The sequence below is a fragment of the Leucopleurus acutus genome (genome assembly GCF_964270905.1).
Source record: "Leucopleurus acutus genome assembly, chromosome: 16".
Lineage (NCBI taxonomy): Eukaryota > Metazoa > Chordata > Mammalia > Artiodactyla > Delphinidae > Leucopleurus > Leucopleurus acutus.
The window spans coordinates 21,016,591-21,038,219 of NC_139158.1; the positions used below are offsets into that span (position 1 = coordinate 21,016,591).

The 21,629-nt window shown below is 49.0% G+C and overlaps 1 protein-coding gene across 1 annotated transcript in view; it reads right to left on the reverse strand.

The window, feature by feature from the left end:
• HS3ST2 (heparan sulfate-glucosamine 3-sulfotransferase 2) overlaps nucleotides 1-17,248 on the reverse strand; it is a gene marked incomplete at its 5' end in the record, with an annotated part of 92,773 nt that extends 75,525 nt beyond the window's left edge. The window contains one exon of the mRNA XM_082858129.1: nucleotides 16,764-17,248. Within this exon, the coding sequence (XP_082714255.1) occupies nucleotides 16,764-17,248 (485 nt within the window). The remainder of the gene's footprint in view (nucleotides 1-16,763) is intronic.
• Nucleotides 17,249-21,629: the final 4,381 nt, after the last annotated feature.

Sequence of the window (21,629 nt, forward strand, 5' to 3'; positions counted from 1 at the left end):
AACCCGTGTTCCCTGCATCGGCAGGCGGACTCCCAACCACTGCACCACCAGGGAAGCCCGACCGTCATCATATTTTAAATAGGTTAGTAGGAACAACGAGAGCTGACCATGGAAAAGTCCAAATAGACCAATAATCATGGGAAAAAGGTAATGCTAGGAAATACAAACCATCTTTTCCTCTGGGGCCAGCACAGAGTAAGAGATGTCAGAGGGATGGACACCTCAGACACATCTGGTGCACCTACCCCTTGCTTCACTGTGGTTTATGTGCGGACCGCCCGTCTCTATCCCTCCCCATCACCGTGTCCATTTACCTCCTGGTCACGCCACACCTTGTGACCTCCCTCTCCAGCGGTACAGGAGCCTGAGTTATTGCAGCTCCTTCCATGAATTCAATTAAAACCCACAGGCTGGCAACACTCACATTTTTGCCTCCAGCCCAGGTGACTTCAGCATAACCACCCAAGTTGTGTCTTCATCACCTAATGAAAAGAAATCCGTTCAAACTAACCCAAGGGAAAACTGGGGTTTGTGAAAGGATGCTGGGGTGGGTGCCTTGCGGACATAAAGTGCAGGCAGTACAGTCAGACTTTAATGGCCTCTCTCTACTGTACACACAGTCTCTGTGTCTAATTTAAGATGGCACGGAAAGAAAGAACACGATTGCTGGCCCTTCTATAGTGGTGGCTGAGGAGTGAAGTCTTGTGGGGCTCTGGGAAGCATGGGTTCTTCACCAAGTACTGAGAGGAGGGAGCTGTGGGCATCTCCAGTCCAGCTCTGGGGTGCTCTGGCAGGAGAAGGTGCCTAGGGAAGCTTTTTTGTCCCTGCTGAGTTGGCTCGGGACGGAGGGAGTGGGGAGTGGGGGAGGCTTCTGTCTCCGTCCTTAGGCTGTCTGGTGCTCAGGTGGTCAGACCTGCTGTTGGTAGAGTGTGAATTGGTTTGCTCTGAGGGGGAAATCCTTGGATACCTCTTCCTCTGTGGTTTTTGATACATTTTCCCCCATTGCACATGCCCTGCCAGCTCTCCCCAGGACCTCAGGCAAATCTTCTTATCCAGCAACAGGCACTCTGATTATGAGATGCATTTTGCACTGCTGCCTCCTCCATGTCCTGACCTCAGACCTTTAGGTGGAGGCCTGGCTGGACATCTGCACTGGCCACCAAGGCCCCAGACCACAATGGAAACCCAACCTTTGCATCAGACCCCAGCATCGTTCGGAAATGTGGGTGTGGGGTAGGGAAGATTTAAAGGCTACCCACATTCTTGATTCTGACTCATAACAAAGATGGAAGGTAAGCTTGTGAACTCCAAAAACATGGGAGCTGGTTCGCTTTGATAATTAAGAATTAGGGGGCTTCTCTGGTGGCGCAGTGGTTGAGAGTCCGCCTGCCGATGCAGGGGACGTGGGTTCGTGCCCCGATCCGGGAGGATCCCACATGCCGCAGAGCAGCTGGGCCCGTGAGCCATGGTCGCTGAGCCTGCACGTCCAGAGCCTGTGCTCCGCAACTGGAGAGGCCACAACAGTGAGAGGCCCGCGTACCGCAAAAAAAAAAAAAAAAAAGAATTAGGGATATAAGATGGCCCTTCAGTAGCCGAGTTCTACAATCATGGATATTTTTAAAATAAAGCTTTACTTTTTAATTTTATCTTTAAAAGTATTACACAGGAAAATAGACTTTTATTAGTGTTAAGCATTATGAATTTTAACACATGTACAGACTCATGTGATCACCACGACAATCACGACACAGAAGGGTTTCACTCCCCACTGCGCACCTGCCGCACATTCCCTCGTCTGCCTCTTTATATTCACACCCTCCCCCTGCCTTAAACCCTGGCAAGCACTGATTTCTTCTCCACCATTTTAGTTTTGCCGGTTTGAGAGTGTCATGTAAACGGAACCATACAGTACGTAACCTTTCTCTCACTCGGCATAATGCCTTAGAGCTTCATCCAAGTCACAGTTTTTGTTGTTTGTTTTTTGCTTTAAGGAACAGTAAATAAAGATTTTACATAGGCCATTTAGGTTGGAATTGTCAAGAAACTTTGGGTAGCCCTCAGGTAATTGGTCTTATCAAACCCAGAGTCCAGAAAAAAATTATACAAAATCGGTCCAGAGAAAAAGATCTAAAAATACTACATAGCTGGATCTTTTCCTTCAGTTCTTCACGTCTGTATTTGCTTTTCCCATGATGCCCCATCAATTTGCAATTTAAATTGAAATCACAGTTTTTTTAACCACCCAGACTTTGTAATGTCAGCCAGTCCCTCCCAAGCTGCTGATGGACCATGACAACCAAGTATGATAAAATAATACAGTGACATCAAAGCGAGAGGGATCCAGGTGAGTAGGTCAGCATTTCCCAAAGTGTGAGATATGTACCACTACTGGTTAAAAAAATATTTGGGGGGCACGTAGACATGCCTTTAAATGCTACCTAATCACATCATTACAAAATAATCATCTTTCCTTTTTCATTCTATTCAAATCTTCTGATTACGTCATGGAGAAAGTCTTAGGTGCTATGATGTTAACACCTCCCTAACAGATTTTTTTTTTTTGCGGTATGCAGGCCTCTCACTGTTGTGGCCTCTCCCATTGCGGAGCACAGGCTCCGGACGCGCAGGCTCAGCGGCTATGGCTCACGGGCCTAGCTGCTCCGCGGCACGTGGGATCTTCCAGGACTGGGGCACGAACCTGCATCCCCTGCAGGGGCAGGCGGACTCTCAACCACTGCGCCACCAGGGAAGCCCCTCCCTAACACAGTTTGATCTCCCTCTTTAACAGAAAAAAGAGGCTGCTTCAGGCAGAATGTGGCACAGGCAACAGTATCCGGCTGGAGTCTAATTGCATTGTTTGGTTTTTACTGCCTTGGTTTCTATGACCTGTTTCTGGCAAGTGATGATTCTCATTTAAGATAGTGATATAAAGTTTCATGCTTAAGTAAATAGGTTAAAGCAAAAATTATGAGTGGACTTTAACACCATGTAAAGGTTATAAAAGTATTTGTAGATGGCATCTGAACGACTGAAGATTGGGAAACAATGTGTCAGATTTTAGACAGAACTTTGCTGACTGTGTGATCGGAGAAGCTTGTTGACAGATTACCCCAGAGGCAAGACAAACCTGGATGATTGCCTAGCTCTTCCACCAATGGTTCACACACACAGACTCTCAATAATCATCATTCAACCAACCCAGTGGAGCTCTCTCCACATCAAAGCTCTGCTTGGCTTTAAAGGGAATTGTGTCAGAAATGACACAGTTCATCCTCCTGAGGGGTGGCTGCCTTCTCTTCTCCATCATACCCTTCTCCCTCCAGTCTCCTCTGCACCACCGTCCCAATGTTCTCCTGTCGTTCTGCAGGTGCCAACTAGGCTGGAGAGAAGTCTTTCCAGAATGATCTTTATGGTCCACCCCTGCCCATCCCTTAGCCTCTCCTTGCAACCAAGACCTCACTCTCCAGGTTGGACTTCTATCTGCACCAAACCACCCAATCAGAGAGGCTCTCACATCCTGTGCAAGCTAGGTCATCTCTAAAACATGAATCTCTGAGCATCTCTGCACAAGCCAAAGGAAATGTGTAGAAGAATGGAGAGCTCTGAGCTGCTCTGAATGTGGTACCATGGGCTGGGGACAGTGACCAAGCTGCAGAGGATTTCTATCCCCTGGAGAAGCAGTTTGGAGCAGTGGTGGCATCACAAACTCAAAATCCTCAGGGACTCTGTGAGCACGTACAAGAATGACAATAAGAAGCAGTGGGGATTGCTGGTTCCCTCCCTGGGGGTTGGTTCTACAACCAAATGGGTTTCTCCAACCTCGGGTCATCCTGGCTCCAGATTCTTCTCCTCCCCATCGGCCCAACAGATAAGGTCCCAGCTTTCCTCACCTTGACAAAGATCCACATTATGCCTTTTGTCTTCCAGGCATTCCCATCAGCTTAGTGATGGTCATATCTCGTCCAAGCACAATCCAGGAAGGGGGACCCTCAACAGTAATAAGATCTAACACGTACTTATGACATTGAATCACTACAACAACCTAGCAGGTAGGGATGCTTGATATCCTCATCTTATAGAGGAGAAACCAAAGCTTAAGAAGGTAGCAGCTAACCCCACAACTATCACGTGGCAGAGGCAGGATTAGAAAGCCGTACAGCCTGCTTCTAAGGCCCACCCTCTCAGGGTGATGAGAGGACAGCTTATGGGTAGCATCCAGCCCACAAACATGTTCTGTTCGGTCCACAAGGGTTCTATAAAAGGTGTGAATCAGTAAAACACACTTATAAATCGAGAGTTCACATTTTAAAAAAATGCCATATTTCAAGCTTTTTTCTAAAAAAAAAAAAAAAATACCTAGAAGGTCTGGCAATATAGGATGGCAAGAAAAGTCTGTTAGGGACTGACTACTGGGACAAGTGTCCCCCCACCCCTTAATGCCCCACAGCCAATTTCATTTCTTCACATACATGCCCACAGAGTCCCTATAGGATGTTGAGTCTGCGATGCCATCACTGCTCCAAACTGCTTCTCCAGGGGATGGGAGCTCTCTGCAGCTGGGTCACCACCCCCAGCTCCCAGTGCCATAATCAGAGCAGCTCAGAGCTCTCCATCCTTCTACACACTTCCCTGGGCACCAGCCACCTGGACTGGGTAGAGGTGCTCAGAGGTTCATGTTTTCGAGATGACCTTGCTTGCACAGTTGACATTTGAACCATGTCCAAGTTTGAGTACCTATAAAAAATAGCTTTGAAATAAGTACCTCTCAGAGTCTTTGTGCCTATTTCCTCCTTGTCATCCTTGGTAGGAAAGAGCAATCGAATTAAATCAAATTCTTTCCCTCCTGACAAAATGACGGTCAGACAGAGATTTGGCCAAGCTGCCCAAGAATTTCTGGTTAGCGGAGATGTTCGTGCTAGAGAAAACAGGAGAAAGAGGCCCCAAAGTAGTAGGGATTTTGCCACCACAGAGCTTTGCAGTGACTTAACTCATTTCTCATAGAATTAATAATTCAGATCCACACTGTTTCAGCCAGAAGTGGCCACAAACTGTAGAGAGTTTAACCAGCCACTTCTAAAAATGGGGCTCGATCCTGGGAAATGCTGCCTCCACTTTAAGCCATCTCACTTGAGCAAAATGAAAGCTGTCGGATGATTTCATACCTTCATTAAAACCATCAAAGCAGAAATGCACTGCAAAGAGGCTGTCGAGGCAGAGGACATTTCCTCATGCTCCAGCAGCTCTGGCGAAGGTGGGGAGATTCAGATCCCGATTACCTTGGGGGAAGGCATCACGGTGTTCTATTCTGTTTGAAAGAAACCACACGTCAGCCCCCTAAATCTAGCATGCCATCAAGGCAGCTCCCTTGCCAGGCATGTTTATGAGGCTGGGACAAGAATGAGAAGCTGGGTGATACACACACTGAGTGACACGTGCCTTTTCTGGGTTGGAGCAAAGCTAATTCAATCTTCAAAAATCTCAAGAGGTTACCTAAGAACACTGCATTTATAAAAAGGGCCTCAAAGACCTCCAGAAAGAGGGACTCTGCCATCTCTCACCAATTTGGGGGGGGACCCTGCTGCCTCCAAGCTACAGTAGAACGTGACGTTCCTTTCTTTGGCTAGTTCAAGGATACCTACAGGTAGATGCTTGGCCCGTCAAGCCAGGGGCTGTGTTGGGAAGTATGTTAGGTTCAGACCCCAGCCTGCTGTCACTTGGAAGCGTCTGAAAGACAGCAAGCCCTTAAGAGATGTCATCTTCACACCAGCATCTTCCCTGACTCCCCTCTCGTACCTGGTCCCTATGAATCCATCCGCAAAGCCTGCAACTGTACCTTCAGAAGGTACCCAGCACCTGCCCACCTCTCACACCTCCACCGTTACCACTGCAAAAGCCTCCTAATCAGTTTCCCTGCTTCTGTCAAGCAGCCCAAGAGATCCTTTCAAAATATAAGTCAGATCACATGACTGCTTAGCTCCAAACCATCCAATATATCTCCCCACTCGCTCAGAGAAGCCAAAATGCTTGCAGTGTTTTGGAGACCATTTTGGCAGTATGTATCTCGAGCCTTTAAAAAAGTTCTTCACTGTGACCTAGTAATTTCACTTCTAGGACTCTACGCTAAAGAAAGAATTAGAGATCTAGGCAATGGAGAGTTACTTAAATAGAAAAAAAAAATTGCGGATCAGCAACTAAATGTCCAAGAAGAGGGGAATGGGTAAGTGCTCCACGGGACCACCTGATAGAATGAGACCCAGACACTGAAATCAAGGTTTGGAAATATTTAATGGTGTGGGAACATCTTAACGATGGAATATTAGGCAGAGAATGCAGGATTGAAAATCGTGCTTTATGTATCTATACTACGGGTCTTAATTCTGTTTGAAACAAACAAAAGTCCCAGTTCTGCTGCTTCCCAGCCAGGTGGCTTTGGTCAAATCTTTGAGACTCTGAGAAGACCAGTTTCTTCAACTCTAAAAGTGAGAGGGGAACATTTTGGATCTCTCAGTTTTCACTGGTACATGACACAGCATAGACTTTTTAAAAAAGTAATAAATCATAAAAAAAAATTCTTGCAATGCCCTTCATGGATCTGAATGGGGGCCTGGCCACCTCTCTGAATTGACTTCCCATAACTCACCTCCTTGCTGTGGCCACTCCAGCCATTTTGCCCCTAGATTTCCTTCAGTCACACCAGAGACCCTGCTGTCCTCAGAGCCTCTGCATTTCTTTTCCCTCTGCCTACAGTGCTCTTCGCTCAGATCACACATGCTTTGCTCCTTCACCTCCTTCAGGTCTTTACTCCAACATCACCTTCTCTGTAAGGCCTTCCCGAAAACACCCCGTCTAGAATCGCAGTGCCCCCCTCCCTGCCCACCGAGCTCTCTCCATCCTCCTTCCCTATGCTTTCCCACAGCACCTGTCACCATCGGACATAGATATAATTTACTTACTCCTTTATTGACCATCTCCTTCCCACCCCATAGAAAGTAAGCACCACAGGAGCAGGGATTTTTGTCTGCTTTTTTTAAAAACTGCTCTCTCCCCGGGGACTATAACAGTACCTGGCATGGAGCAGATGCTCACTAAATATCTGTTGAAGTGGTGGCTGAGTCACCAGCACCGCACCCTGCACTCTCTCGCCCAGCGTCCGGAGACCCACGTGTGAAAAGCCTAATGAAAGGCTGGGGCCAGCCTGTAGCCTTGGGACAGACTCACCAATTCCTAGTCATCCTGTTCACCTAAGCATAGTCACTCAACGACTATTTATTGAGCACCTACTGTGTGCCAGGCACCACTCTGAGCTCAGGGGACACAACCATGCACAAGACAGACAAGATCCCTCCCGTCCCGGAGTTTTCGGTCTGGTGGGGGAGACGGTGAGTAAAAAGAAAAATGAACAAGATCATTTCAAATTGCAATAAGAAGTAAAAAGTAAATAAACCAAGGGGGAGACAAGAGATAGAGGGTAATGAGGAAGGTGAGTCAGCTTAGACTGGGTAGCTAAGGAAGGAGTCTTCAAGATGAGTTGGAACCTGCACGATGAGAAGCAGCCAGATCTAGGGATGCTCTGGGGGAAGAGTGATTCAGGCGGAGGAAACAGCCACTGCAAATGTCCTAAAGCTTAGGCATCAGCTCCCTGGAAAGTCTCTCTGACCCACCCTGAGTGGGGGCCCCTCCTGTGACCCCATATGCCAGGAGTATTTTCTCTCTCAGCGTATCTTGTTATTGGATTTGTCTGCCCCTTCAATTCTTTAAAGGAGAGTCCTTTTGTATCTGAATTTTTCTAGGACTTAACACAGTGCCTGGCATACAGTAGGTAGTCAATAAATGCATGCAGAACTAAAGCGATTTGAAAAAACTTTATTTTTTGATTTGACTGTAATCAGAAGTGAAATTGTGCAATGACTGTATTTAGAAACAGCATCCCTATAGGGCCACCCCTTTCACCCGCCTCCTGCAAAAATCCCATCTGCCCATTGAGACCCAAATAACATACTATCTCCTCCAGAAAGCCTTCCCAAACTCCCCCAATCGGATTTTGTCTCCCCGCCATGCTACAATAGCGCTGCTTGCATCTCTGTTATGGTTCCTATCATCAGCTCTGACTTGCGTAAAAACTTCCCATGAACATTTCATAACCCATCAAACTGGGAGGAACCCAGGAGCAGGACCTGTGTCTTATTCACCTTCAGGTTCTTAGCACTTAGCTCAATAAAGGAATGACGAGAAAATCAACGACCGATAATGACAGCCAACACTTGTTGGACACCTTCCACGTGCTAGAAATTTTCTGAGCACTTTTACATGATATCACTCGTTCAGTCCTACATGTAGGCAAGAGGGTTGGTCCCCATGTGCAGATAGAACTGGGGTACTTGTTGGTGGACTGACACTCTGTGGTAGAACCAGGATTCCAACTCGTTCATTCTGATTCAAGAGCCCGAGCTTTTAATCACTGTGCTGAAACTGTCTTCTGATCTCTATGTTGAGTTCATCTCATCCATGAACTCAGGGCTGCCCTCCTTCCCTCTTTCTGGTGTTCCCTGAGGCACTGCTTGAATGCCAGCTCTTTTTTCCACCAGGCCTAGGGTGGGTCTGGGATTCCATTACCTGCAGTGAGCACCAAGACCCAGGGGCCCTGAGTGAGCAGGAAGCCACCACCTCATCAGGGTTGATGACTACTTACCCATCTGAAGGCAAGCTTGGGGAGCCCTGCTATCACAGACACCCTCTAAATGGGTTCTGTTGACAACATTTGGTAAGTCCCAAGGACAATTTTTCCCATCGGAGCTCCTTTTATGCAGCTAAAAACTATTTACAAAGATATGACATTGTCTTCCCCTCTTTATACAGTGAGATCAAACTGTCGGAGAAAGCAAGAGTGACACCCTGCCCTGCCGTTATGTTTAAGCCTCACATCATGCATCGCAGTGGGGAAAAAAAAAGGACTTTGCATCCTGAGATTTCAAAAAGACATCCTCTCTCAGAGGAGCCTCAAAATTTAAAAAACAAAAAACAGAAAAAAGCTCTGAGTCCCTTTCACATAAGTTGCCAAGTCCCTAGTGGAAACAACTTTACTTTTGACTTCTGTAACACTGATGCCTGCAGGTATGTAACGACCTATGGAGATACGATATCCATGGGGGAGACCGCTGATTCTCCACCAGCAAAAGCGGTGATGAAACCAACAGTAAACTTGTGGGATTTTTTTTTTTTCTTTTAAATACCTGCTATACCCTTTATTCAGGGAATCCTGTTCTTCTGAAGGCTAGACTACTTTGTAAATATTGCAAGCACCAATACTTTCTGAATGCTCATACTTGTGCTGAGTTTTCCTTTGGCTTGTCTCTTCCAATCAGTAACACATCAAAGGAATCTGAACGCTAGACACATCACTGGATTTACTTACACTGGATTTTCTGCAGACTAGTAGTGTTTCCTATGATGTTGTCGCATAGCTCATCTCAGTAATTTTAGATACTACCTTAGACCTACTGGTGAGAAAATTTATTATCTTTTCCACTTCACTTTCATTCCTTCTGATTACATTAAGGAGAAATGTTTCACATTGATATTAGTATTTCTTTAACTGCTCTTCTTAGTATCCCCTGACGTCCTCTTTTAAACAAAGATAGAGCAGGCTACAGGCTTGGAACATTCTAGCCACTTTCAATAGCAAAAATTCAATAGCACTGTTTGTTTTCAATCTACTTATTTTTACAATTACTTTCTAATTATGGCAAGTGATGCTGGTTTTCCATTTAAGGTGGTTTTCAAATAAAGTTGTTTTCTAAAAATATGTTTTTGTTTTTGTTTTGTTTTTGAGGTACGCAGGCCTCTCACTGCTGCGGTCTCTCCCGTTGCAGAGCACAGGCTCCGGATGCACAGGCTCAGCGGCCATGGCTCACGGGCCTAGCCGCTCCATGGCATGTGGGATCTTCCCGGACCGGGGCACGAACCCATGTCCCCTGCATCGACAGGCGGACTCTCAACCACTGCGCCACCAGGGAAGCCCTAAAAATATGTATTTTGACTACATTTGCATAATGGGTGTTAGGTTTACAAATGCACAGCACATCTCTAGAAGGATACACAAAAACGGATCCCGTGACTGCTGGGAAGAGGAACTGCGTGGTGGAGAGACAGAGTGGGAAGGAGCAGAATGGTTTTCATTGAATATCCTTTGTCACTTTTGAAGTCTGCACTATGGGAACATATTATCTATTCTAAAATGTACACACTGCAGAAAAATCAACCCAGTTCTTTATAAAAAATATAATTTTAAAATGTTAACATAAACATACAAATTATTAAGAAAATAATAGTAGAGGTCATGCCAGGTTTTGGCAAATATGAGGCGGTACAAAAATGACTGAAGCCTGGAAAATGCTACCCTCCGAAGATGTGGGCGTGATGCTGCCTCTCTGAGAACAGCAGGGAGAGGTCCTTGGGCCTCCACCCAGAGCAGACACCCTGGGTTTCTCACTTATGGGAGCCGGCGGCCACAAGCACTGAGATGGAACCACAATGAACGCCGCTGATTTCTGAGCGTGGGAAGCCACTCCCAGTGGACTTGTGTCCGGGAAATCATGTGATGCTCAAGCCCCAGGTAACCCAACCAGTCCATCTGGCCCAAGTTCCTTGGAAGCACACGCTCAGTAGTAACCCCTTGCCCCCCTCTCTCTCTATGCCGTTATCCTCTGAGGAAGCCCCGTGAAAGAAGCATCGGACCAAGAGCCCAGCTGTGGAGCTCGACAGGCAGCAATTACCTCTGAAATGCTAAGTTATTTCCATCACTGTGGCTTTCACCCACCTCATCCAGCTGCCCATGGACTACAAAACCCTCCAGCCCATCCGTGCAGCCCACTAGGAGAACACAGTGGCAGCAGAGCCGGTCTACGGCAGCTCGGCACTGATTCCGGCAAATGGTAGGCGTTTGACAAATAAATGGACTAACCCGCCCTGGGGTTAGTTCTGGAGGGGAGAGAGAGTCCCACAGGTTTAGGTAGACTGCGTGACCTTGCAAACGCCCTCCAGCCTGACTCACAGCCAGCGAGCTGAGCTTACCTACTCGCCCCAGACCCGCGGCCGAGCCCTCGCACAGAGAGAGGGCGTGCCCTCCAAGGGCACTCATTTCAGGCGATCTGAATTCGAAGCTGTGTGCTTCCGCCCTCGCCCCGCCCACTCGGTCTCTCAATCATTCAGGAATGACGCGTGGAGGTCTAACCAACGAGAAGAAAACTATTCTACAGTCCTGCACGCCAGATGCATGGAACAGAAGCAAGCCCTGCAGGTAACAGCACCTGTTGGGCATCAAGCATGCCCTGAACCTGTTAGGGACTCTTGGGATATGACTCCAAATATCTGGGCAGAACAGCAGCCCGTGAAGAACATGACCTCCAGAGCATCTTGTTGTCTCGTGGTGGCTGTCAACCCACACTTCCCCTCATTTCAGGATAGGAAATGGCATGGGTAACAATCTAAAGTCTAAAATGGGTACAGCTCCTTCACCAATCAGAAGAGACCCCTGCTGGCTGCAGAGACAAGCAGGGTCTTAGGGGCTCCCGGGCATCTCCCACCTAGTTGCTGGCCCTTTGTAAGGTCCAGTGAGTTTCCAGAGCAGAGGGCATCTCTGGGGGAGAGAGTTTCCATCCAATATGGAAACATCGTATCTCAAGGACTTAAGACCCCATCAATCATTAGACACATCCTAATTTCAGAGATATTAAAAGGTGAAAGAGAAAATGTGCTTCTTAGAATCTATGTAATAGTTTAACATCCAAAACAGATGTAACAATGTGTGCCGGTTGAATAGCACTGGGGCTGGTCCGGGTCTTTCCCCCCTAGATAGCCACATACCAGAGGCCATGGGGAAAGCCCAGTCTTCATTCCAAGCTCTTCCACTGTCCCACCCAGCTCTAGGGGGAAGCAAAGCCAGGCTTCAAAAAGCCTCCTTGAGCGATGACAGTCCTTCTTGCCCATCCTGAATGTTCCTCGGTGCCTGACAAGAACTGTACATGTGCTGGAGCTAACTACTATATCTCCAGCTGCTGCGAGGCTGACAGAGACCTACAAGGCGGACAGAGGATTTATGGACTCAGCGGATCCATTTAATCAGCCTGTGTGACATCCTCCTGGACAGAAGCAGGAAAACTCCTTATGAAGACGTGTCTGCACAGACACTGGAATTGTGTGTGCGGGTGCCCACGTGTGAGCTGTGCGTGCACACACATCTGTGCACACGGCAAGCACGGGTCCATCTGTGCCGTGTGTCCATCAGTTTGTTAAAGGTGGTAAAGCCTTCCACATTCATTACTTCCCCTGCCTCCTGCCTTTGGTTTTATTTCTTCTTAAAGTTTGCCTTTCTAGAGTTTGGCTTTGTTCTTGAAATTTGATTTCTTGATTGAAATGAGCTGGATAGGGTGATAGACCTTATTCTGTGCTTTTAATTCTCTTTCTCACTTAGACTATTGCCTCTAGGGCAAATGCTATGTCTTCTTTGCCTTACGCCATCCGCAGAACACCACTGCCACTGAACAAATAAATAACCAGACTTGTGGAGTCTAAAATTTACAGAACAGGCTCATCTATCACAATTTTGACACCAGAGCACAGAGTCAATTATCACATATTAACTTGCTCTTGTTGGCATTTCAATGCATTTAGAGAAGATTCACTTCGTCTTCACACTGGCACCCCCCCAACCCCAGTCGCTGAAAACTAGCAAACCGGAGGACATTTTACACAAAATTCAGGTTCCCCTAAGACTTTAATAACTACTGGACAATGCACAACTTATGTCTCTTTATGAAAGATGAAGGCCCTGAATACTCTGTCTCATACTCAACCTCTGATGCATCCCGAATATAACCTTAGATTGGGAGAAGCATTCTCACATACATTGTCAGATATCATTCTCATTTTAAAGGTGAGCAAACTGACACCCAGAAATGAGAAGTGACTTTTTACCAATGCAGGAGGAAGGAGAGAAGAAAGGGAGGGAGGGGAAAAAGGACAATTAAAGCAGAGCTGAAAGCAGAACTTAAGGCCAGGACCCCTCCCAGGCGTTCATGAAACTACTTTTCCAGCAATTAATTAATTCCTCAGCCCCATGTAGTAACAGCAGTGGGGAAAGAAACTGATAGTTTTAATACTAATAGTACTGATGGGGGTAAAAGGAGTGTTAGTGAAGTAGTGGTAGTAATAGTGGTAACAGTGATAACATTACTGTCTTATCTTTATACACCAGGGGATTTTCCAGGGCACTTTCATATACAGGGTTTCATTCATTCTTCAAAACAACCTTCTGTGATAGTTACCACAGGCGCCATCCTATGACGAGGAAGCCAGGACTCTGTTTCCAATCACCCAGCATAGGGGACTATCTCCTGCCTTCTGACAGCAGGTCCTATCCTGGGTCCCTTGGTAGCATGGTAGCATGGTCTCACCCTGCCTCCCTGTCCAAGCAGCTAGCCGACCCCACCCTGCACACCCAGCTGCTGAAAGTAGAACTCAAGGCCAGGACCCTTCTGTATGTGGAGCAAGTTGGGAGAGGGGAAGCTAGCCAGGTACAGAGGTGAGGTAAGCTTCAGTGATGGGCCTTCCTAGGGTGGCCTGAACTGGGCTAGTTCCAAGAGAGGATTCAGGCTGGGGGTAAGGAAGGTGCAGATTCTGTCTCCTGGTCTCTGGCCAATGGTGCCTCTCTGCATGTTTCATTTTGCCTTCAGGCACCGTTTGTCCCCTCCTGGTTTATCTCCACTTACTCACAGAAAGGAGTCTCTCCTTTTGATTTTTCCATTGTCTACCTGACTGGGGCCTCCAGACCTGGGAGGTTATCCCCAGGGGCTTCAAGGTGGGCAGATCATAATGAGATCCACTGCCTGCAACTCTGCAACTCTACCTTTGGAAAACACAGTCCCCTACAATAGGTGCAAGGGCTCTTTGGCCATGTCTACCCAGTGGACACTGGCTTTATGGTGGCAAGCTGTGTAGAACACTGGTTAGAGTACTTGGCTGGAAATGCACACACGCATGAGCTCACACACACACACACACACACACACACACAGCGTGTATGTGTAAATCTTGGTGGGACAGTGCATGCCAATGACTTTTGGGCCTAAATTTCATCAGCTTGCTTTGGGTCTCATTCCAGATGCTCTCTTTTTGGGTTGCAGTTTTCACATCTGTGAAATGATAAGGGCAACAGGCAGAGAGAGAAGCATCTTACCACCTGCCGTCCTAAGTCATGGAATTCAGGAATAAAGTGAGAGCATGGGTTTTAAAGAAAACCATCCATCCCCATCACTTCTGCAACTAATGCATATTACTTGAGTGCTAATAAAGAGTAAAACACATACAGAGAAATGTTCTGGAAAGTATGGAAACAGCATCCAAATGGGGCAGTATTACCTTATGCAGAAATGACCATCCACACCCGAAACCCTGGGCTCCGAGGGTGTGGATTTGCAACCCAAATAAGCACAGATCACACAGCCCCTCCTGATGCTAGAGGCTCCTAGCCTTCCTGGGGAAGTGACGGGGATGGGGCTGTTACTACCAGACCTGCAGGCCAAATGTTCTTTCGGAAATATAAAGGGAGAAAGGGACGGTGAGACAGACCCTGGGAAGTGGGGGGTAGTAGAGAGAGAAGTGGAGCTGTCAGCATGCTTGATGTTAAATAAAACCTACCAAGACTCAGTTGAGAATTTTAGCAGAATCCAAATGTGCTATATAAAAAAAAAAAAAAAGGCACGGCTCCCATCTCTAAGGTTCACAGCTAAGCTGGCTTAGAATCACACATGCCAAGGTTAAAAATAAAAAGCAGCCATCCCTGAATGACACAGGCTCCGAGAAGGAAGCCTGAGGTATGGTGTTTGGTGGCAGAGCACAGACGAGGGAGTGCAGGGGCTGGGTGCAGGGAATAGGTGTTTAGTGGCGGGCGCAAAAAAAGCCAATGCTCACAATTTTGCTATTTTGCACTTAAAAGGCAGTTCACTTTGGCGAAGGGGTTCATAATGATCTTTAGATTTTCCATCGAGGAAACCCTGCCGTGCATTAGAGTATGGCCAGGGCTGACCCACATCGTGCTCTGCTGTTAGATGTGTTTGCCTCTCTCACCCCACGGTCTGGCTCAGACGCTGTCCTCAAATACTTCGTATACCCAGATGGGATGCCTGGGGGGTCACAGCTTGGAAAGCACCAGACCTGCCATTCTGTGCCACCCTCCCTATTCCATAGTGCCAGCATAAAGGTGCTGGGGCCACCCCCAGACCAGCTGTGCCCTTGCTGCACTCCACTGGAGATGGACTGTGTGTCTGCTTCCTGAGGAAGGGGCATGTCCCACCCCTGGTCCCAAAAGCCATGACCACTGCAGGCCAGGGCTCCCTGGCAAAGGGGATACGTTGGCCCTGTTGCCCCGATCCTTACAAATCCAGGGTCCTTATTACGAGCCCAGCGGGGTCCTCCTTCTAATGAAGTTGTCCTTTATCCAATATGCTTATGACTTTCTACTCCCTAGAGGGTTTACTTTAATAAAATTTTTAAAGAATAGCCTCAGCTACTGTGTCAGCTACCACGTTACCCCTCCCCAGTTCCATTACTAGGCAGACATTTCTAGCAAGTCTTCAAGGGGTCAGGCAAATAGTGAGAAATTTGTGACCCAGGTTTTATGGGGACCACATACATTACACCACCCCCAGGGATGCCCTGCTCAGCCCACACGTGGGCCAGTCCTACACTTCAGCACCATACAGGGCTTGGGAGGGAAATGGGCATTGAACAGTGGAGGCTACTACCTTCCAGAAGTTTCAGGCTATTCCCAGACACCACCAGCTTGGGTGACTGTCATCCCTGGCAGTGCAGTGGGAGTCTGCCTATGACTGGTTGCCCCTATGACCCTAGCCAGCCTTCATCTGAGGCGCCTACAAGTATTCCAAATTCCACACCCTGGCTGCTGGTTTAGAAGCGTCGCCCAGTGCGAAGTATCTCTTTGACACTTTTAGAGCGCTTAGAAAGGCCTTGAGAGGCACACAGGGCAGGGACTTTTCCTGATCCTTGTGATGGACCAGAAAATCAAGGCTCAATGAATTTTAGGAATTTGCTCAAGCTAAGTGCAGAGCCAAGACTCACATCCAGGGTCTTTTCCACTATTCAAAAACACTAATTCAGGGTCAGAGTGACTGGGAGTCTCAGGCCAGATACAGCAGCAAATACCTGGAGCTCAGATTGAGACTCCGGAAGGGACCTTTGTCATGCCCACACCTCAGGGGATGCCCTGTCCTTCGGCCTGAACTCCGGGGACCTCGCCCAAGCGCAGAGCCCTGCCGCGGGGGGGCCCTCTTCGGACTTTCCCTTCTCTGGGTCCGTCAAATGCCAGGAAAGATCTGGCGAGACTCAGGACAGGGCTGTGTTCAGGCGGCACCTGTCCCGGCTGACCCTTCCCTGGGCACTCGGCTTTACCCCAGACGCTGGACACGGAGCCAGCCCTCCAACTCGCCCCGAGGTCAGGCCAGAGATCTCCCTTCCCTTCCGGCGATTCCAGAGCCAACTGTCCATCGCCGTTCAAGAAACCGGGGCCCGTCTGCACAATCACTGGGAAGTTCTGGATAAATCCTTCTGCTAGAGTTCCCCCACCCCCTCACGTGTCAGCCGGAGCCCACTCAGCGAGCCGGGTTAAGGGGAAGCGAAAGCGCAGGAGATGGCTCAGAGGACGGAGCCGATTGGAGCCGGGGCGCGCTGAGTGGGGCTCCCCTCCTTACCTGTACCAGTCCAGCCCGCGGCCGTAGTTCCTGTCGAAGAAGTGGGGCTCGGTGCCCAAGGCCCGCACATCCGGGTGCACGCGGATAAACTCCAGCACGGCGCGGGTGCCCCCCTTCTTCACGCCCACAATGAGGGCTTGGGGCAGCCGCTTGGTACCCAGCTTTGGCGAGCCGGAGTGGTTGGAACCGGAGAGGCGAAGGGCGGGCGCGGCAGCGGCGGGCGCGCTGGGAGCGCTGGGCTCGCTGGGCGTCGGGCCCGGCAGATCGCAGGGCCGGGACTTCTGGAGAAGTTTCTGGCCGCCCGCGCTGGGGCCGCGGAGGCAGCGAGGCGCACCGAGGAGGCGGCTCTGGCCGAGGTCGTCGCAGCAGCACAGGAGGCTGTAACACAGGTAAGTGCAGGAGAGCGAGAGCGTGAAGGCGAAGAGCAGCCTGCGCGCCCTCCGCGGCTGAGGTGGCCCCGCACGGCCCAGGACCCTATAGGCCATGGCTCCATGGGCCCGCTCCGGGGGTCATGGTTTCCGAGGGGGCGCCGGCGGCGGAGCGGCTGGGGCCCTGCGGCCGCCTAGAGGGCTCGAGCCGCGCGGCCCGGGCCACGGGGGTCGGGCATAGGGGGCGCCGTCTTCTCTGGGAGCTGCCGGCCCGGGCGCGCACCATGCCCGGGGATCCCGGAGGCGGTGTCTCCTCGGGGAACGGGCGGCGACGCCTCCGGCATCCCCGCGTCCTGGGCTCTGGGGCTCCGGGCAGCGGGGCGGCGCCCGGCGCTCCTCGGCTCTCACGTGCGTCGGGTTAGAAGCGCGCCCAGCGCCCGAAGCCCCATCCCGGATCCTCGCGCCGCGGCGCCCCGAACGCTCGGCGGCGGCGCGGCGGTGCGGGCGGGCGGGCCGGACGGTGGCGCTGGCCGCCGGCCGCGTTCCGGCTCCTCGAGAAATGCGGGGCCGAGCGCGCTGCCGGCTCTATTTAAGGAGTCGCCTGACGTCAGCCGCGCGGGTCCCCCGAGCCCGCGCCCCGCCCGGGGACCCGGCCAGACCCTTGGCCCCCCCCTCTATCCCTCCCAGGGACACACCACCCCGGGCCCTCCCCACGTAGGCAGCTCCCTAAGGAGCCCGGGCCAGCTTGGGGTGGTGAGGGGAAGATGTCGAGGCATTTGCTCCTCTGGGAGGCTGGATACCCCGGCCACCAGGGCCTCCCGACACCCAGGGGTTCGAGATTGCGCCAACATCCAGACACAGACAGAGACCCGGGCACCGACGCAAGCACCCTGCACTGATAACAGGTCCCACCACACTGACGCACGCACGCACGCACAAACACAGGTACACGCGTACCTGAGCGGGATACACCCCCAGACCCCACACGGGGAGGGGAGAGAAAAATCTAACCTGGGCGCAGAAACACCCACAGGGACACTCCCTCTTCCGCCCACCCCCGTTTCACCCAAAGGACACCCAGAGCCCGGAATCGGACATCGTGCGGTGTGCGCACGCAGGCGCAGGACCGGGACACACGCTCTAGACGGGATGGGCGGAGGAGCCGAGCGTGAGTGAGATTCCGTGACTATCCGTGGAGCTCCTTGGACCCCCGCGCGCTGACTCACACCCAGGCGGCTCGCTCTCGCACCCATGAAGCGTGCATCTCCACCCACTGTCACCCCACCTCTCCTTGGGCCTGGCGGAAGAGCGAGCCCCAAAGGAGCGGGCTCCCCGAGGGCGGGTCCCTCTCAGCCGCCGCCCTCTAGCGGTGGGCTGCTCCCCGGGGAGCTGACCAGGGTCCCACAGCGTCCGTAAGGTCCAGGACTTCTGCACGCAGTGGCACTGGGAGGAGGAAACAGAAGGCGCGGAGGACTTATCCAGGAGCAGTTCCTCCTCGAATGGCTCCTAAGAGACTGCCCACAGGACAATTATCAGTGACCGTGCCCAGAACAGGCTTGAGTGACCAACCCCAGTACTGCCCTGCGTGACCACACTAGCGGATCAGAACTGTTCAACAGTGCCTAAGTGACCATGGCCAAGAATGCAGCTGGGCTGTCACTCCACAGTGCCATGTCATCCTGTCCAGGTGTTCACCAAGTGAGTACCCCCATGAAATGTCTGAGTGACCACCACCCTCACTGCACCCCTCTCTCTCCCCAAACTGAACATCCTTTTTCAGGGTCCTTCTTCGGAGAATAATCTGGTCAGGCTCTGTGGACTTTAGCCCAAGCTAAGGGAATATTCTGTCCCCAAACCAGACCCATCCCCAGAAACCTTAGGCCAATCCTTCTCCTATAGATGATAACAACTGGGAAGTTTGTTTCAAGCACGGGGCATGTGTTAGCTCATTTAATATTCACCACAACCTATGGGATCGTTACCATTATCCTCACATCACGTTGCTTCCTTAATCCTAACACTTATTGAGTGCTTGTTTTGTGCCAGTAACATGCAGATCACTTGGCATTCACTACCTCATTTATCTTCAGCGACAGGTACTATTATAATTCCTAATTTACAGACAATGAGATTAAGGCTTAATGAACACGTACTCAGTAATTGGATGAGCTGGGATGAAACCCAGGCAGTCGGACTCCAAGATTCAAGCTCTTAGTTAGAGTGCTTTGCAGTTTCCTAAGTTCCTTTGACCATTCCTCACATAATTCCATCCTAGATCTGAACTAATTTGTCTATGTCACTTCTGAAGTCTGACACCTGGGACTGAATGAGGAATTCCCCACTGTAGACTGAAAAGCTCAACAGACTGAAAATTTCAACAGGACTCTCCCCTCCCTTCCGTAAACTCTGTTTCTAGTAATGCCTCCCATGACTCCATCATCTTTTTCTTGTAGCTACATCACACTGCTGACAGCTCAAGCTTCAGCCAAGTAATGTCTCTAAGTGTTTCTTACAAGTGCTGCTGATTAAGGCACATCTACCCCATACTGTGCTTGTACAGTGGGCTTTTTTGGACCCAACATGTAGGTCCTTACACATTTGACCTGATGAAATTGTATCTTATCTCATCATCTCACTCCATTAAAAAAAAAATGTCTACTTGAATCTTGAATCATGACATAGCTTTCATTTATTCAAAAAGAAAAAGTAGAAAGAAGGAATGCCAACAGCTTTACCCTAGATCCCAGGTATACCTTGGGCAATGGATTGACAGCTCTGAGCCTCAGTTTTCTGATCTGTACAATGGGGAGTTATGACAAACTTAAACCTCTTGGGGTTCTGACATTGCATAATTCTGATTCCATTATTCAAGGCATGAACCGTTCTATTGGCATCATCCCATCTCTGTGTTTGATTACAATTTAATTAATTCCTCACTCAAATTCTTAATAAAAATGTCAAAACAAATTTATTGAAAGAAGTTCTAATATGTATTCTCAACAGTTTTCCACATTGTGAGCCTGCTATTTCTACATTTCACTGTTAAAGTTACAAGGTTAAATGTGGATTAATCCACTCTGACAAGTGCTTTTTTCTTTAGGGAAAATAAAACATGGATATGGTTATTTCTCATAATTCTGTGCTTGGCTCAACTTTAAAATTAGTTTTGTCTTTGAATTCATAAGCTCTGAAATTTCTGGATATTCAGATATATCAGAGCCAGGCAGATTTACCTCTTCAAGTTTCCAAGCAGAGTAATGACCGTGACTGAGATAAAATTTTTCAGGGAGTGAGACAGTGGACATGCCTGCACATCATCCCTGCCCCTATTTTTTCCAGGAATGCCAGGATTTTCCTTTGGGGGGTTCTGGTAGGATTACATTGGGTTGTGTGGTTTGTCAAATAACACTCAGTTAAACAAGACATATGTTTACTTTTCTATCACATAAAAGAAGATAAAGATGATTCAGTGCTGATGTGGCTCCACAGTGTTAAGGACCCAGGCTCTACCATGTGTTTCCTCCATCCCCAAATCACCATGTAAGTCCAAGATGACTTATTCAGCTGCAGCCATCCTGTCCACATTCTGGACACAGGTAAGGAAGAAAGGACAGAAAATCATGACATATTCCTTTGAGGATGTTTCCAGGAAGTGACCTGCATCACTTCCACTTGTATTCAGTTGGTCTGAACATTGTCACCTGGCTTTCTAGCTTCAAGAGATCCTTTGAAATGTAGTCTTGATTCTGGGTGGCTATATTCCTGGCTAATATGTGGGTGTTCTGTTACCCAGAAAGAATTTGACAAAAACTTATGGAGGGCAATTCATAATCTCTACCGTTCTTAGAGCATTTCCCCTCATTCTTTTCCTATGTGGTATGTGTTCACCTAGTTCAAGGGTAGGCATATGACCAAGCCCAGTCAATCACAATTTTCCAATCACATTTCAGTGACTGAAAGCTACTCAGCACTTTCCAGGGAGCAGCAACCACAGAACTTTTGTTGAAACTACTGGAAAGAGAAACTTTTCCTTCTGAGATGATAAACTAGTACAAAATAAGCCTGAAGCTTCCAATGGCCATCTCTGCCATCAAGAGGGGAAACCCTGGAGAATGAAACAGACACAAAGGAGAGCGGACTGAACGATGGAGAATCAGATTCCTGATGGTATGTGAATCTAGCTGTGCCAGAAGCATGGTCCCTGGACTTTTTGCTCCAACAGATTAGTTACCTTTCTGTTGCTTGCAGTAGAAAGAGTCTTGATTAATACAAAAAACAGGTGCCACCTCAATTACAGGAACAGGGACCATTTTAATTTTAAAAAATGGTGAAGGTGGGGTGGGGGCTTATTTTTAAGGAAATACACAGACTACGACTGGAATCCTTCAAAATCTGGGCAGTCATAGGATCCAACTACTGTCTCCATCTTCTCTAGTCCTCTTTGTGTCTTGTTTTCTTCTGACTCTTAATTGCCTTTTTTTTTTAACATCTTTATTGG